The 16,476-nt window shown below is 47.6% G+C and overlaps 1 protein-coding gene across 6 annotated transcripts in view; it reads right to left on the reverse strand.

Annotated features, from left to right (window-relative positions):
• EBF4 (early B-cell factor 4) overlaps positions 1–16,476 on the reverse strand; it is a 66,030-nt gene that overhangs the window by 44,446 nt on the left and 5,108 nt on the right. For all 6 annotated transcript variants that reach the window (XR_001919024.1, XM_018057438.1, XM_018057439.1 and 3 more), the window contains 5 exons: positions 9,169–9,325; positions 8,869–8,932; positions 8,642–8,697; positions 7,073–7,146; positions 6,074–6,142 (listed from right to left, as the gene is read on the reverse strand). Coding sequence is in view for 5 of the 6 variants with exons in the window: in XM_018057438.1 (XP_017912927.1) it covers positions 6,074–6,142; positions 7,073–7,146; positions 8,642–8,697; positions 8,869–8,932; positions 9,169–9,325 (420 nt within the window). In the remaining variant the exon portion in view is untranslated. The remainder of the gene's footprint in view (positions 1–6,073; positions 6,143–7,072; positions 7,147–8,641; positions 8,698–8,868; positions 8,933–9,168; positions 9,326–16,476) is intronic.

The following is a 16,476-nucleotide window of genomic DNA, read 5'->3' on the forward strand; positions in this document are numbered from 1 at the left end:
TCCTATACTGTTGGTGGGAATGTAAATTGGTACAGCCACTATGGAGAACAGTATGGGAGTTCATTAAAAAACTAAAAATAGAGCTACCACATGACCCTGCAATCCCACTCCTGGGTATATATCCAGAGAAAAACAAGATACATATAGGATACATGCACCCCAGTGTTCACTGAAGCCCTGTTTACAAGAGCCAAGACATGGATGCAGCCTGAATGTGTATAGACAGAGGAATGGATAAAGAAGATGTGGTATGTATATACAACGGAATATTACTCGGATATTAAAAAGAAAAGAAATAATGCCATTTGCAGCAACATTGACAGTGTCATATGAGTGAAGTATGACAGAGAAGGAGAAATATCATATGCTATCATTTATATGTGGACTCTAAAAAGAAGTATTACAATTGAGTCTATTTACAGAACAGATGCAGATTCACAGACTTAAAGAACAAACTTGTGGTTGCTGGGAGGAGCGGGGCAAGGATCAGGGGAAGGGATACTTAGGGAGTTTGGGATGGACATGTGCATACTGGTATATTCAAAACGGATAACCAAAAAGGAACTACTGTATAGCACATGGAACAATGTTACGTGGCAGCCTGGATGGGAGGGGAGTTTGGGGAAGGATGGATGCTTGTATATGAATGGCTGAGTCCCTTTGCTATTCACCTGAAACTATCACAACATTGTTTGCTAATTGGCTATACCCCAATATAAAATTTTAAAAGTTTTTAAAGAGAGAAAAAAAAAAAGAAAATCAGAGACAACTATTCATCATGAACATGCGAAGACTCTAAAGAAAATTTTATTAAATCAAATCCAGCAATATATTAAGAAGATAATACACCATGACTAAGTGAGGCTCATCTTGTAAATGCAGGGTCGGTTTAACATCAGAAAAAAAAACTGATGTAATTCATCATATTAAATTAAAAAAACAAACAAGATCATCTTAATAGATGTGGAGAGAGCCCCTGACAAAAGTCTAATATTGATTTCTGATTAAAAAAACAAACCTCTCAATAATGAAAGATAGTAGAGAACTTCTTCAATCTGACAAAGGCATCTACGAAAATCCTACAGCTATACACACACACATACAGACAAAACATACTTAAGGGCGAAAGACAGTACTTTTCACCTAAGATCAGGAGCAAGATAAATATCCATCTTTTCCACGGCTACTATCAACACTCTACTGGAAGTTCTAAGCAGTACAATCAGGCAAGAAAGATAAATAAAAGACATCCAGATTGGAAATAAATAAATAAAAGTGTCTTTATTTGCAGATGACATGTTGTCTATAAAGATAATCTGTTGGATTCTTTAAAAAGCTACTAGAGCTAATAAGCGAGTTTAGTTAGGCTGCAGACTACAGAATCAGTTACATAAAAATTCATATTTATGTGTACCATAAATAAACCATTGGAAATTGAAATGTAAAACATTTACAATAGCATCAAAATAAACAAATAATAAGGGATAAATCTGAACAAGCAATGTGAAAGATCTGTACTCTAAAGATTATAAAACATTGATGAGAGAGATTGAGGAAAATGTTCATGGGTTGGAAGACTCAATATTGTTAAGACGCCATTTTCTCCAAATTGGTTTTTTAGATTCAAAGTAGTACCAATCAATAGCTCAATGGGATTTTTTTGTAGAAATTAACAAGTTGATGCCCAAATTCATACGGAAATGCAAAGGAAAAAGTTGCAATGAAGAAACAAAGTTGGAGGACTTATATTACCTTATTTCAAGATTATTATAAAGTAACAGTAATCAAAACAGTATAGTATTAGCATAAAAGCTAGAGTAAGGAATCGATGGAACAGAATAGAGTCCAGAAATAACCCCACATATAAATAAACAATTGATTTTTTTTTACAAAGTTTAAAAGAAATAGTACTGGAACAAGTGAATATATATATATAGAGAGAGTAAAACAACAAAATGTCTTGATTCTATACCTCTCATATCTACAAAAATTAACTCAAAGTGGATCCTACACCTAAACAAAAAACCCAAAGCTACAAAACTTATAGAAGAAGAGGGAACTTTTCTGTGACCTAGCTGAAGATTTTTAGCTATGACAACAAAAACATAATACACAGAGGAAAAAATGTATAAATTGGACCTTATCAAAATTAAAAACTTGTGTTCTTCAAAAGCACTATTAAGAGGGCTTCCCTGGTGGCTCACCGGTAAAGAATCCATCTGCCAGTGCAGGAGACATGGGTTCAACCCCTGATCCAGGAAGATCCCACGTGCCATGGAGCAGCTAAGCTAGTGCGCCACAACTACTGAGCCTGTGCTCCAGAGCCCCAGAACTTCAACTACTGAGTCCACATGCCATAGCTACTGAAGACCGCACCCCCTGGAGCCCGTGCTCTGCAGCAAGAGAGGCCCCTGCAATGAGAAGCCTGCACACCCCCACTAGAGAGGAACCCCTGCTTGCTGCAACTAGAGAAAAACCTGGGCAGTAACAAAGGCCCAGCACAGCCCAAAATTAATTCATTAATTAATTTAAAAAGAATCTGATGAGAATGAAAAGGCTAGTTATGGATGGGGAAATTTTTTAAAATTAACTTATCTTGGGCTGCACTGAGTTTTCATTGCTGCATATGGGCTTTCTCTGGTTGTGGCCAGCAGGGCCTACTCTCTAGATGCAGTATGTGGGCTTCTTACTGAGGGGGGCTTCTTGTTGCAGATGCACTGGCTTCATTAGTTGCGGCACACAGGCTCAGTAGCTGTGGTGCATGGGCTGAGATGCCCTGCAGCATGTGGAATCGTCCCAGACCAAGGATCAAACTCATGTTCCCTGCATGGGCAGGAGGATTCTTAACCACTGGACCACTGGGGAAGTCTGGGAAGAATTTTTTTGTAAAATATTTACCTAATTTTTCCCACAGTATATAAAGAACTCCCACTCAGTAATTAAAAAATAACCCAAATACTTGACCAAAAAAAAAAATATGAATGGCAAATAAGCACATGGAAAGATGTTCAACATCGTCAGTCATTAGGGATATGCAAATTAAAACCATAATGAGATATGACTATACATCTATTAGAATGGGTAACATTAAAAAGAGAGATCATTCCTGTGCTGATGAGAATGTAGAGGAATTAAACTCTCATACACTGCTGCTGGGAAACATAAAGTGGTACCACTGCTTTGGAAAACATAGTTAGGCAACTACTTATGATGAATGATCAGTATCTAGGATCTATAGGATCTATAAAGAACTGTTAAAATCAATCAATTCCTGGTGATTTCAGTGTCAAGGTAAATACATAACTCTTCCAATACATTCTTCTCTCTATTCCTTTTGTATCTCTCCTCCACTGGCCTTGCCTCTACACTCCCCTGGCCACACATTACCAATAAACACACTTTCCAAATAATCCTACCTACAGGCAACCCATTCCTTAACCACCGGCTCTACCCCCTTCTAGTACCTTAACTCCAATAATTCTTTGGTACCATCCTCCACTCATCATCCTTTCTATTCACTCTCCCATACTCCTCTCCTTTGTGAGCTTAAATTCCTTGTTCTATTTTTGTAAATACCCTTTGCTTACACTTTTTACTCTCTTGCCCTCTTCTTTCATTGTATTCACCTAGCAAACTTCTAACTCTGGCTATATGCAACCACTCACCTGTTCTGCACATGCACTCCTGTGGCTCAGCAGAGCTGGGGAAAATTGCTCACTTAATTTATGACCACAGGACTTCCCTAGTGGTGCAGTGGATAGGAATCCAGCTGCCAGTGCAGGGGACACGGGTTCAATCCCTGGTCTGGGGCGATTCCACATACAAGGGAGCAACTAAACCTGGGCGCCACAACTACTGAGCCTGTGTGCCACAACTGCTGAAGCCCGCATGCTCTAGAGCCAGCAAGTCACAGCTACTGAGCCTGCACGCAGCAACTACCAAAGCCCGTGTTCTATAAGAGAAGCCACTGCAACGAGAAGCCTGTGCACGAGAGAGTAGACCCTGCTCTCCACAACTAGAGAAAGCCTGCATGCAGCAACAAAGACCCAGTGCAACCAAAAATAAATATAAATGAACAAATTAAAAAATTCCTGACCATAGGGAATTCCCTGGTGATCCAGTGGTTAGGACTCAGTGTGCTGGCTAGGGAACTAAGATCCCACAAGCTGTGTGGTGAGGCCCAAAGTGAATAAATTTTTTAAGTAAATAAATAAGTAAATTTATGAACATATCTCAGGTGGGCCCTTAGTGCCACTTGGCAATCACAGAATATTTCCATAGTCCCCTCACTCTCCTGGACAACTATTTCATGCCCTAGTGTCTCCCTCTCCATCCTCACCTCAACTGTTGACCTTGTTTCCTATTTCACTGAGAAAACAAAGCAATCAGAAAAGGATGTCCACAAGCTCCTATGTGGGATATACCCATTTATCCACTTCCATGCCCAGATTCTCTGTTTTCCCTGCTGTGCTCCCAGGTAAAAACAGTTCTCCACCTATGCAGGAGACACCGTGCCTTTTGCTGTCTAGAGGACATTGCTTCAGCGATTCTCCCTTCTAACTCTTGCATCATAATTTTCCATTTCCTACTGGATTTTTGTCAGTAGCATCTGAACAAGCTGTATTTTTTCTTAACCTTACACTGTGCTCCTGCCGCCACCCTATTTCTTTGATCCCTTTAGGGTGAAAGCCCAGAGCTCCTCTGGTCACTGTCCCTAGTGTCGCCTCTCATTCCCTCTTAGACATACTCCTATCAGAATTCTGCCCCTTTTGCCACCGAAATAGCTCCTGTTGAGGTCACCAATGTCCCCCACATTGCTAAATCTAATGGTTAATTCTTATTCTTTTTATCATCTCCATGAGCAGCATTTGATGCAGTTGACTACAGCCTTCTTTGGGTAAAATTTTTCTAGCTGGGCTTCTGGGACTCTACTCCCCTGATTTTCCTCCCACTTTACTGCAGCTGCTTCTCAGGCTCCTTCGCTGGTTCTTTATCTCGACTATAGCAACAGGCATTCTCAAAATAGCTGTATGAATATCAATTGGTATAATTGCTACTGAGGACAAATTGGCAATAACTATCAAAAGTACAAATGTACATCTCCTTTGACCCAGAAATTCTGCTTTTAGTAATATCCTTCATATAAATGTGCACATGTGCTAAGTGACACATGGACAAAGTAATTCACAACATATTTTATCCCCGAAGAAGAATGAAAACAGCCAAAACATCCAGCAATAGACACTAAAGAAATTACAGTCCATCCATACAATGGAATATTTTGCAGTAGCAAAAAAAGAATGAGGAGACTGTTTGTGTATGCATTTTCTTGCACAGGCTAGCTCATGAAGGATACTCATGAAACTGGGGACAACGCTTGCTTATTTGGAGGGCAATGGATGAGTCAGAGGCAGAGGTGGAAGACCTTGCTGTCAACCCTTTTAAACTTGAATTTTTAGTACACTGTGAATGCTTTCTCCATTAAAAGGAGAACAAGGCAGGGTTTAGTTCCAATATGGAATGAGTTCTAGGATATTAATATATTGTTACAAATAAAAAAGGTAAGTATTAAATACAAAAGATTGTGTACAATATGCTATACGTAGGGGTAGGGCAGATTTACTTTTCATTATTTACTCTTTTGTTTTATCTTTTGAATTTTGTACCATATATATATATTTCCTATTCAGAAAGAAAAAATGCATTTTCACATGCATCACCTCTACAATCCTATGACTGAAACTCACCAAGTATTTTCCCTATTTTTCTAACAAAGGAAATGAAGAGAAGTTAGAGGCACGAGGACCAGAGCCCACTTTCCCTGCCACTCCCTGTTAGCTCCTCCAGCTGTGGCATCCCTACCACCTCCCACCCCTGTCTTCTCTGGCTTCTTCCCTCAGAAAGCACAACCCCTAAGTCCAGCCTCAGAAAGTCTGCCACCAGGAGCTTCACTCAGGGGACTGTTTCTCTTGCTCAGAGCCACCAAAGGGTGCTGGGAGCCACTGTGCTCTGGGGCTGATCCCAACCTGCCCTGACCTTACAAGCTGCCAGGCCCTCCTCCCCTGGCCTGTACCTGTCAATGATGACGGGGTCTGAGGGCGTCTCATTCCGGTTGCCACAGCTCTTCCGGTCACAGCATCGGCTGAAGGAAAGGTAAGGAGGGAGGGAAGGAGGAAAGAAGGAGAGGGAGATTACAGTGTGGGGTGCGTTTGTGTGTACGCGCGTGTGTGTGTGTGGCTCTAGGGTGAGGATGCTGATGTCCTATCTCTGAGTGTGGAATTCCTGGCCCAGAAGGGCTCATTCCCAGAACCCAGCCCTGGGGATAAGGTTGGCCAGGAAACCGTTGTCCCAAAGGCGTGCTGCTCCTGGAAGATCCAGGAAAGGGTAGAATGCTGACCATCTACTCTCTCTGTACCCTTTTTATACATATAGAAAAGAGCTCCAATTGTAAGCATGTATCACATGAATTTTCACAAAGTGAGCTCACCCATGTAACCAGACCAAAAAATACCATGTGACCAGCATCCCAGAAGCCCCATCCTGGTCACTGCCCTTCCCAAGGGTAGCCACTGTTTCAACCAGAGTTTTGAACTCTAGTTTCTTTTCCATGTGTGAGGAGTTGCCTAGGATGACCTTGTCTCACTGACACCTCCTGGGGAGCCCTTGCCTAGAAATGCCAAGCTCTGGGGTAATGGGGAAGGGGAACCAAGAGCTGTGCTCCACCTTCCCCATCCTGCCTGACCAGGGGTTTCCCTGAAGGTCACACAAGAGGCAGAAAAGTTTCCTCCTTCAGCTCTGGAGCTAATCCAGGAGGCCCAGGCCCTGCCCCCACCTCCCAGCGAGCCCTCTCCAGAGCTTTATTAGTTAAGCTTCCCAGTAGCAGCAGGAGGCCTTTCTTGCACAAACAGTCGGAGAAGCCACATAAACAGGCCAGGCTAATGGGGCCTTAAGGACCCTCTCCTCAGCCAGCACTGTGCCCAGGGACCTCACTCTTCCTTCATCACCTCCCCCTACCAGGCTTCCCTGGGGCTCAGTGGGGAGGGGGTTGGGCCAGCGCCCCAGCCCTTCTCACCTGCACATGATCTCATGGGTGAGCAGCACACGGCACATTTCGGGGTTCTTGTCCTGCCCTTCGTAGATGATGGCCTGGGGAAGAAGTGCACGAGCTTGGGGGGAAGGAGGCTCCACTCGAGGCCAGGTGAGGGGCAGGTGGGCCCTCCTCCCAGAGAAGAGTATGCCCTCCAACTCTCTCTGGGGGCCCAGGAGTGCAAAGCAGGAGCTGGGAACCTAGCTTCCCAAACTGGGACCACCATCAGAATGGGCAAGAATGGGGTGAGGTCTACAGATTCTGTCCACAGGCAGCACTTTCTGGAGCCAATTCTGCCCTGGGGCAGGGATGTCCACTGATCACCCTGACCAAGACCAGGCATATACTCCAGACTCCACGGTTCTCACAGGCATCGTCCCCCTAGGCTCTCCCGCCAGCTCCTCAGCTGCGCTCCCCATCCCTGTCATCTCCGCAGGCCAGGTCAGCAGCTTCCTCTGGGACCGTTGGATCAGCCCCCAACCCCTCAACCAGTCTCCAGCCTTTCTTTGGCCTTGAAGCAAGGAGTAAGCTTCCCAAATGCACATTTGGCTTCCAACTTAAAACGTCTGGGCCTACCAGCCATCCCTCATTTGTGGGTCTCTCTCTCCGTGGACAGTCTCCAACCTCTTCCACGCTTGTTGGCCATACAATCCCACTTTGCCACTTCCCAGTCTGCCTCCCAGACCATAGTGACCACAGGCATCCTAGAAACGCACCACTTCTTCCTCTACCCTGGGATTGGGTGGAGGCTGCTGGAAGCCTGCCTGTGTGGGAAAGCCCAAGCCTCCACCTCCAGTTCAGGCCACTGATTTTCACATCTGAGACTCAGCCCTGTTCCTTACCAGCACACAGAGTTCTGAAAAGCCTAAGGCTGCAGAGTCCATGAGGGCTGACTCAGATTTCAGTTGCCCAGCGCTCCTCTGGCTTGCCCCAAGCCTCCTCCTTTCCTCTTTTCAAATCAGCAAGGTGCTGAGGGCCAGTGTTGGAAGCTCTGGGGCCCCACCCAGTGCTGGACCAAGGCACCCATCCCTGTGTTAGCTGCTAAGGGCTTTCTCTTGAGAACTGCTCTCAGCAGATAGGAGCTGCTTCCCCTGAAAATGTCTGGAAGGTTACACACTTCCCTTGGGAGTGGTCCCCAGCCAGTAACTGACCAATACAGGGGACAGAATCTTGGCCTCCTTGCCTCAAGGGGCAACAACTTGGTGCCATTCCTCCTCTAGCCTGAGGATCAGGCTGAAGCTAGACTCCAGCTGACATCACATTCTTGCTGAGCATCCCCTGCTCTGTCTTGCTTCTCCCTGGTCCCCTCCTGAGATCTTCTCTCCTCTTCCTCAATAAACACACCTGAATCTCCATCTGGGCTGAATTTCTAGATAACAGGACCCAAGAGCAAAGTCTTTGTGAAAATGTCTTTTTCTTGTCTAGAGGACAAAAGCCACACATCCTCCTCCTGTGGACTGTGGGGAGTTAGATTGGTGAGGAAGTGCACGGGGGATGTGGAAGCAGGGACAAGGATGCTTGTTCCGATCTCAGGGGAGATGGTGGCTGGCTCACCTGCTTGGACATGGAGTCAATGAGACGCACGTAGAGATCCTGTTCTGTCCGAAGACCTGCGGGTGGGAAGGCGGAGAGGTTTGTTATTTAGGGAGCTCCTGTGGCTTCTGATGACTAAACATGCTCCACACCCTTCCCAGCTGGAGCCAGGCCCCCTCCACCCTGACAGAGGGGCACTATGTGTCACATGGTGCTGTGATACCCCATGGGTGGTGGGCTTTACTCACCGTTGTTATATACCAGCCGGAGGCGGTAATGGATTCCGTTGTTTGTCTTTTCAGCCCCAGGCTCCTGCAGGGACAAGATAGGGAGGATGCTCAGTGCTTCCAGGGATCCTCCAGTCACTCCCCTCCCCCTCCACTCCCGACCCAACCTTCCTCCCTCTCCTCTCCCATCCGTTCACCACCCGCTTCTCCACTCCTCCACAGCCTATCCGTCATCTGTTCCAGTGGGAAGGGGTTCCCTGAAAACCCCCCACCCGCACCTCCCCACCCTCTTCCTTCCCAGGGAGCCCACAAGCCTCTCACTCGGTCCTTCTCCACAAAGTCGATGAAGGCTGTGCGCTCCACCTCCACCGGCTGCCCCTGCCGGTCATACATGGCCAGCACGAAGTGGAAGAAGTTGGATTTCCTGAGGTTGGAAGGGGGCTGCTTCTCAAAGTGCGCTCGTGCCAGGCCCACACCACTGTGGGGAGGAAAGCTGCTGGAAACCACCGGAAGTGAGTGCCCTTCGGAAAGACACCTATCACCTCTGACCAGGACTCGGCTCCGACAGTCAAGAGTTAACTGGACGGGCCCATGCCACCCTTGCCAGGGCCATCTCAGTTTCAGACAGAGGCCTCCCACTATTGAGATCACCGAACCTGCTCCCGCAGGGATAAGTGGCACATTGGGGGGTATCCCTGGCAGACTCCTTCCTAGACTTTTCTCTGGGCCCTACATTTTGGAAGCTGGTCCCTAAAACCAAATGAACACATGTTACTGACCTGAGGCTCCTGTGACTGCCCTTCAGGGCCTCAAGGGGCAGCTGGGTGGTTTGGGAATGAATATCTCACTGTACCCCAGTTCACAGCTGTGTGCATGAGCCTATGGCATTGCCTGGGAGATGATGAAGCCCGTCAGATATTCAGAGGCACTGAACTGGCTCAGGGCACTAGACTGCCCAGCCTGGACTCTGGGCTACGGCTGAAGGTGGAAGAGTCCTCCTTAGGTGTAGGGGGACCTGCCTCCACACTTTAAGAAGGATACCACTGGCTCCCTTGGGCAGAAGCATCTTGTGGTCTGGTCTTGCTTTCTCCTGGCTCATCAGAAACCAGCCCCGAAACAAAGCCATGGTTAGACACAAGTAGGAGAACCAAGGCCCTATTTACCAAATATTTCCTGAGCCCCAGTGATGTATTAAGCTCTGGCCACATGGCACCATGTGGGGCCAGACTGAAACACCTGGAAGGCGAGAGAAGACAGATACAGAGAGCTTACTTAACAGGAGACAGAGTGGTGAGTACCCCCTAAGAGATGTTCCTACATAAAAAACAATAAAAGTAAAGAAAGAAAAATTGAATCCTGTGTGAGATGAAGGGAAGACTTCACAGAGACGGTTGCTTTCCCTCTGGTCTTTGAGGAATGAATAGGAGCTCGACCAAGGCAGGAGGCAAAACGGCAGAACTAATAGCATAAGAAATGGCTGTAGGTGTGAGTGCCACTGGACCACAGGTTTCAAAGTGGGAAGCGAGGAGAGAAAAGGTTTGTATTAGAAGTGCCGGACTATGTAGGCACACAAAAACCAGGCCATGGAGTTTAGACTTTCTTCTCTGGGTCAAGGTCTTCCAAAATGTTTTCTTTAGCTCTCTCAAGGCTCCAGATCTTTGTTCTACAAAGGAGTGCTATAGCCACAACTGCTGGGAGATGCAGCTTCATGCAATACTCGTGAGTGTGTGTGTCGGGGTGGGGGCGTCCTTGGGGCACCCTCCAGGAAGGGACTCTCTTTGACTTGCTCAGGCCAGTGCTCCCCATGTGTGGCAACCAGCCTCCAGGGTGGTTCCCATGACCCCTGCCTCCTGGAGCTCAGGTCCTTGCACAGTCCCTCCTTCACACTGTCAGGATTGGTCTCTATGGCCTATAGAATCTGGCACAAGTGATAGCGGATGATTTCCAAGGTTAGGTCATACAAAATACATGGCTCCTACCCTAAACAATCAGTGACTTAGGCAAAGCTGGCTGTTGTGTTGTGAGGATACTCAAGCAGTCCTGTGGAAGGTCCACATGGAGAAGAACCGAACCCTCCTGCCAACAGCCGGCACTAACTGATCAGCTGGGTGAGATCCACCAGCCCTAGGCAAGCCTTCAGATGACTGAAGCCTCATAAGAAACCCTGAGACAGAACTACCCAGCTACACTGCTCCCTGGTTTCTCACTTTAAGAAATTGTGTGAGATAATGAATGTTGTTTTACGTCACTGAGTTTGGGAATAATTTTTTTTTTTTAACGTGGCAATAGATTACCCACATACCATGCTTACTTGACTACGGAGCATTTTGGTGGAGGCATGTGGTTTGGGAAACATGACTAAAGGCCTCCAAGAGGTTCTGAAATCAGGCAGGGCTTAGAAGATGATGCAGGGAGGGAGTGCCCAGGGTGTTGAAAGTGAGAGGCCACTGCAGGGATGCAGAGGTGAGGATGGTGGAACTGCTTTGACAGCCATTTAGACCAGAGTCCATCCTGGACATGCCACTGTGATGACCTCTGCCATACTCAACGATGCTTAATATTTTTCTTCATATAATTGTAAATCAACTTATTATTACTTGGCTTCATGCAAAGCTATAATATCTGAAATGTCATGGGCTTGAGAAGCTTGTTGTATTTTTACTTATATAGATTACAGTAAATACATAACCAATAGAACGAAAATTGTTCCTCCTCCTGAAAGCCTGCTTGGGAGCCCCAGTGGTCCAGACTTTCCCATGTTTGGGAAACATGACTAAAGGCCACCAGGAGGCTCTGAAGTCAGGCAGGGCTTAGAAGATGCCAAGGCAGGGAAGGCCCAGTGTACTGAAGTGAGAGGCTGATCAAGATGAGGAAGTGGCCACCAATACCTTCTCTTTCCCACCAAAAGTTATTTTTACATGTTCCTTCCTCCAGGATCATTCTCCTCCCTCCTTCAGCGTCCCTCCCTTCTCCTCTGCCTCAGGCTTACTGTCCTTTCACTGTCCTTTCAGGCCTTGACTATCCTGCTTTCCACTTGCCAGGAGGCAGAGAAGCCCGAAGAACTTCGATCGCAGCAGGTCCCTGATTACTGTTAATGAATATACTAAAGGTGGAAGTAACCCTGACTCCTTCCTCTGCCCCCTCTCCCACCCAGGACCAGCTTCAAGAGAGGTTCCAGGACCACCTAGGGGGACATAAGGCCAGAAGGGGGTGGACTGTGAAGCCACCCCAGATCACTCTACCCTTTATTCCATCATCTGGCCCAGAAAAGGTGCTGGAAGGCTCTCAGACAGTAGGGAGAGTGGGTAGAGAAAGAAAGAGGCCTTACAAGAGCAGGGATGGAGGCTGAGCAAGAACACAATCCCATGTCTACACAACATACCCTTATCTACACAGCTACTCCTGCACTTCCCAGGCCAAGAGTCAATCATTGATGCTGAGCCTACTCTCCCATCCATCCCTCTTGGCAAATACCAGTCAGTCCTGGGTCCTGGCTGCCTGCTGGCTCCTGCCAGGCTCCTAAGGACCAGAGCTGGGAAGTCTGCCCTAAGCCCCAAGCCAAGCTTCCTTCACAGGGCCTGCCCTCTCAGCAGAAGGGGATTCCCAGGGAGAGAGGTTGCGGGGGACACTTCCCAAGAGGGAAGGTAGCAGGTACCCCTGCCTGGGGTCTGTGAACCAGTATCCATCAAGGGGCTGTACCGACCCACCCCACTGTGGGATCAGGCTCAATTCCACTTCCCTTGAGGTAGCCCAGCATCACCCTCCATGCTCCACCTCAATTAGTGGAGGCACTAAGGCACACACATCCAGGTAAAGCAATGGGACAAGGTGGATAGCTTACAGTTCTGGGACAGGGATCACTATCAAGAATGACAGCAGAAAAATATGAGTAACAGACTGACCCAGCAGACCAAGAGAGGACGGCAGAACGGGCAAGATGCCTGCTTGCACGCCCAGGACTGCTCCCGGTCTGCAACTGTCTCCAGTTTACTCTGTTCATACCCCTGCAGGACAAGTGAGAAGACCAAGGTGAAATAGAAAGGGCTTTGGTTTAAAGAAATCCTTGTGGGACTTTCCCGGTGTTCCAGTGGTAAAGCATCTGCCTGTCAATGCAGGGAACATGGGTTCAACCCTTGGTCCAGGAAGACCCCACATGCCACGGAGCGACTCAGCCTGTGCGTCACCACTACTGAGCCCACGTGCTGCAACTATGGCAGTCCGCACACTCTAGAGTCTGTGCTCCGCAACAAGAGAAGCCATCACATTGAGAAGCCTGAGCACTGCAACTAGAGAGGAGTCCCTGCTTGTCGCAAATAGAGAAAGCCCATGAGCAGCAACAAAGATATAGAGCAGGCAAAAAAAAAAAAACAAAACAAATAAATAAAATCTTTTTAAAAAAGGAAGGAAGCCCATGTGTCATGCCTTAAAAAACAAACAAACAGAAATATCCTCACATTTCCTATGAACACAGAAAATGACATGAGGACTAGCACAGCGGCTAAGTGCAGGATGCAGGTCAGTCTGGACTGTGCCTTCCTTCTCCTGGCTCCCCCAGGCAGCTGCACTGCCTCCCTGCCCATGCAGCAGATGACCAATCAGCATCCTTGAGCAGAGCTGCAAGCCCCAAAGGAAGACAGAGGGAGGGGGAGACTGTTGTTCTCCCCTTGGGAGGAGCTGATGCTTTTGTAACGAGGAAACAAACCAAGATTAAAGAACGGAAAGAAAGAAATATGCTCAAATAACTCAGATGATAGACCCAGGCCATGGAGAGGCCTGAGAGGCCTGCTGGGGCACCCTGGCAGCACACGTGTGCTCCTACACTGGCTTAGAGGCAGGGATGTGAATGAAGGCCAAGGTCTCTGATTCTGAGGTCTCCAAAGTGGGACTGCCCAAGGCCCTCACTGGAGTGTGGGGAGAAACTGCAAGGGTGTCTATTGATAGGAATCCGTTCTCTAGAAGAAAGAAGTGAGGCAGGAGAGCCTGGGAGGTCTGGAGAGGCAAGTGTTTTATTTGGGCTTCCCTAGTGGCTCAGATGGTAAAGCGTCTGTCTACAATGCGGGAGACCCGGGTTCAATCCCTGGGTTGGGAAGATCCCCTGGAGAAGGAAATGGCAGCCCACTCCAGTATTCTTGCCTGGAAAATCCCATGGACCACAGAGCCTGGTAGGTTACCGTCCATGGGGTTGCAAAGAGTTGGACACGACTGAGCAACTTCACTTTCACTTTCCAGAAGCAGAACCTGAGACAAGGACTCCAATGCAAATACTTTTTGCAGAAACCCTGGTGGGGGTGGGGAGTGAGCAGAGGAAAGGCAGTCCTATTGGGTGCATCACCTGGGAGGTACCACTGTGGGCAGCTGCAGCTCAGCCCCCAGGGAGTCCTGGAAATAAGCCTAGAACTTGTGCTTCAGCTATCCCGTCAGAGGGCTGGGCATGGAAGTTGAGGTCTTTATCCACCAATGCCATCAGCCACCGGCTGGGGTGTCATTTCTCAGTGGGATTGGCCTGGTGTGCAGGTGGGCAGAGCAGACTCTGGTGGTCTAAGAAAGTCTTAGGAGGCAAATGCTGGCGGAGGAAGCAGACCCTTTCCTAAGGGTCCTCAGGGGACATGGGTGGGGTAGCAACTCCCAGCCACCCAGGGGCCTGCGGTGTGACGGAAGCCAGCAGAGCTCCACCTGAGTGCAGTCTGGCAGATGCCTCACCTGGTCTGCGTGCTGCTGGAGCCTATAATTCAGAAACATCTCATTCACTTAGCATGATTAGTGTACAAAGCATGCTATATGTGCGCCTTTTCTGGATAAATGCGGCTGAGTGATGAAAACAGCCACATGAACCACTTTTGTAGGATTCCAAAATGATTTACACATCTCCTTACTTTCTTAAGGGCTTCCCTTGTGGCTCAGCTGGTAAAGAAGCCGCCTGCAGTGCAGGAGACCTGGGTTCAATCCCTGGGTTGGAAAGATACCCTGGAGAAGGGAAAGGCTACCCACTCCTATATTCTGGCCTAGAGAATTCCATGGACTGTATAGTCCATGGGGTCACAAAGAGTTGAACACGACCGAGTGACTTTCACTTGCTTTCTTAAAAAGATTGTTTTCAACCAAATGTTCAAAACAGTTTCCTATCAACCCTGGAATGTGCTGAGGTGGTGAGTTCTTTGCTCCTGTACTAAAGAGCTGGGATATGGGAGGAGAAAGGGCTCATTTTCATATATCCACCAGGGCCAACTCATCCCCTTCCTATCTTCTGTTCTGAAATAGCCCCCAAATTAAAGGAGACTGTGACAGAAAAGTTCGGGTAACAGAGCTATTTTTTGGCTGGAGGGCATCCAAGCGTGGGCGTGTGTGGGCTTCCTTAGTACTTCCTTGGGAATCCAGGTTAAAGGTGACACCAAGAGCAACCTGATCTTTCCAGCCTGAGTCACTCAGGTAACCCGTGTTTCGGAGTACAGGGGGATGCAAACCTGGGGGCTGCAGAGTCGTCTGGCTGCTATTGCTTGGGGTCCCTCGAGATGCTCCTTTTCGAGGAGGAACAGGATGCCCCAGGGCCCTTCTCATACCAGCTGGACCTTGCCAAAGCTGTCTAGGACAGATGCTACTTCCTTCACAGTCAGTCTCTGCTCTCAACTCAGAAGGCAGTTCACATGCCTTTACAGCCTTGATTACATGCTAATTATTCAGTTCAGTTGCTCAGTCATGTCCAACTCTTTGTGACCCCATGAACTGCAACAAGCCAGGCCTCCCTGTCCATCACTAACTCCTGGAACTTGCTCAAACTCATGTCCATTGAGTCAGTGATGCCATCCAACCATTTCATCCTCTGTCATCTCCTCCTGCCCTCAATCTTTCCCAGCACCAGGGTCTTTTCCAATGAGTCAGTTCTTCACATCAGGTGGCCAAATTATTGTAGTTTCAGCTTCAGCACCAGTCCTTCCAATGAATATTCAGGGTTGATTTTGTTTAGGATTGACTGTTTTGATCTCCTTGCAGTCCAAGGGACTCTCAAGAGTCTTCTCCAACACCACAGTTCAAAAGCATCAGTTCTTCCACACTCAGCCTTCTTTGTAGTCCAACTCTCACATCTGTACATGACTATTGGAAAAACCATAGTTTTGACTAGATGGACCTTTGTTGGCAAAGTAATGTCTGCTTTTTAATATGCTGTCTAGGTTGGTCATAGCTTTTCTTCCAAGGACCAAGGGTCTCTTAATTTCACAGTTGCAATAACCATCTGCAGTGATTCTGGAGCCCAAGAAAATAAAGTCTGTCACTGTTTCCATTGTTTCGCCATCTATTTACCATTAAGTGATGGGACCAGATGCCATGATCTTTGGTTTTTGAATGTTGAGTTTTAAGCCAGCTTTTTATTAGCAGGAGCATTTTAAAACAAACATCCCAAATCCCACAGACAGTGGCTGAGAATGAAGCTTTGGCCCTCCCCGAGAGGCACCCTCAGGCCTTCCGTCTCCCCACCTACCCATCCTCTACCAAATCCTAACTCTTGGCTGCCTTGGCAGCCCAAAGTTCTGAGCAGTGCCTTGGCTTGGGCCTGACCCATCTTGGAATCTGGGATGCTGGGTGATGGAGAGAAGTCCTGAGGTCCTTAGCAGGGAGGGGAGGCTCCTTTTTAAT

The sequence above is a fragment of the Capra hircus genome, chromosome 13, assembly GCF_001704415.2.
Source record: "Capra hircus breed San Clemente chromosome 13, ASM170441v1, whole genome shotgun sequence".
In the NCBI taxonomy this organism is placed as follows: domain Eukaryota; kingdom Metazoa; phylum Chordata; class Mammalia; order Artiodactyla; family Bovidae; genus Capra; species Capra hircus.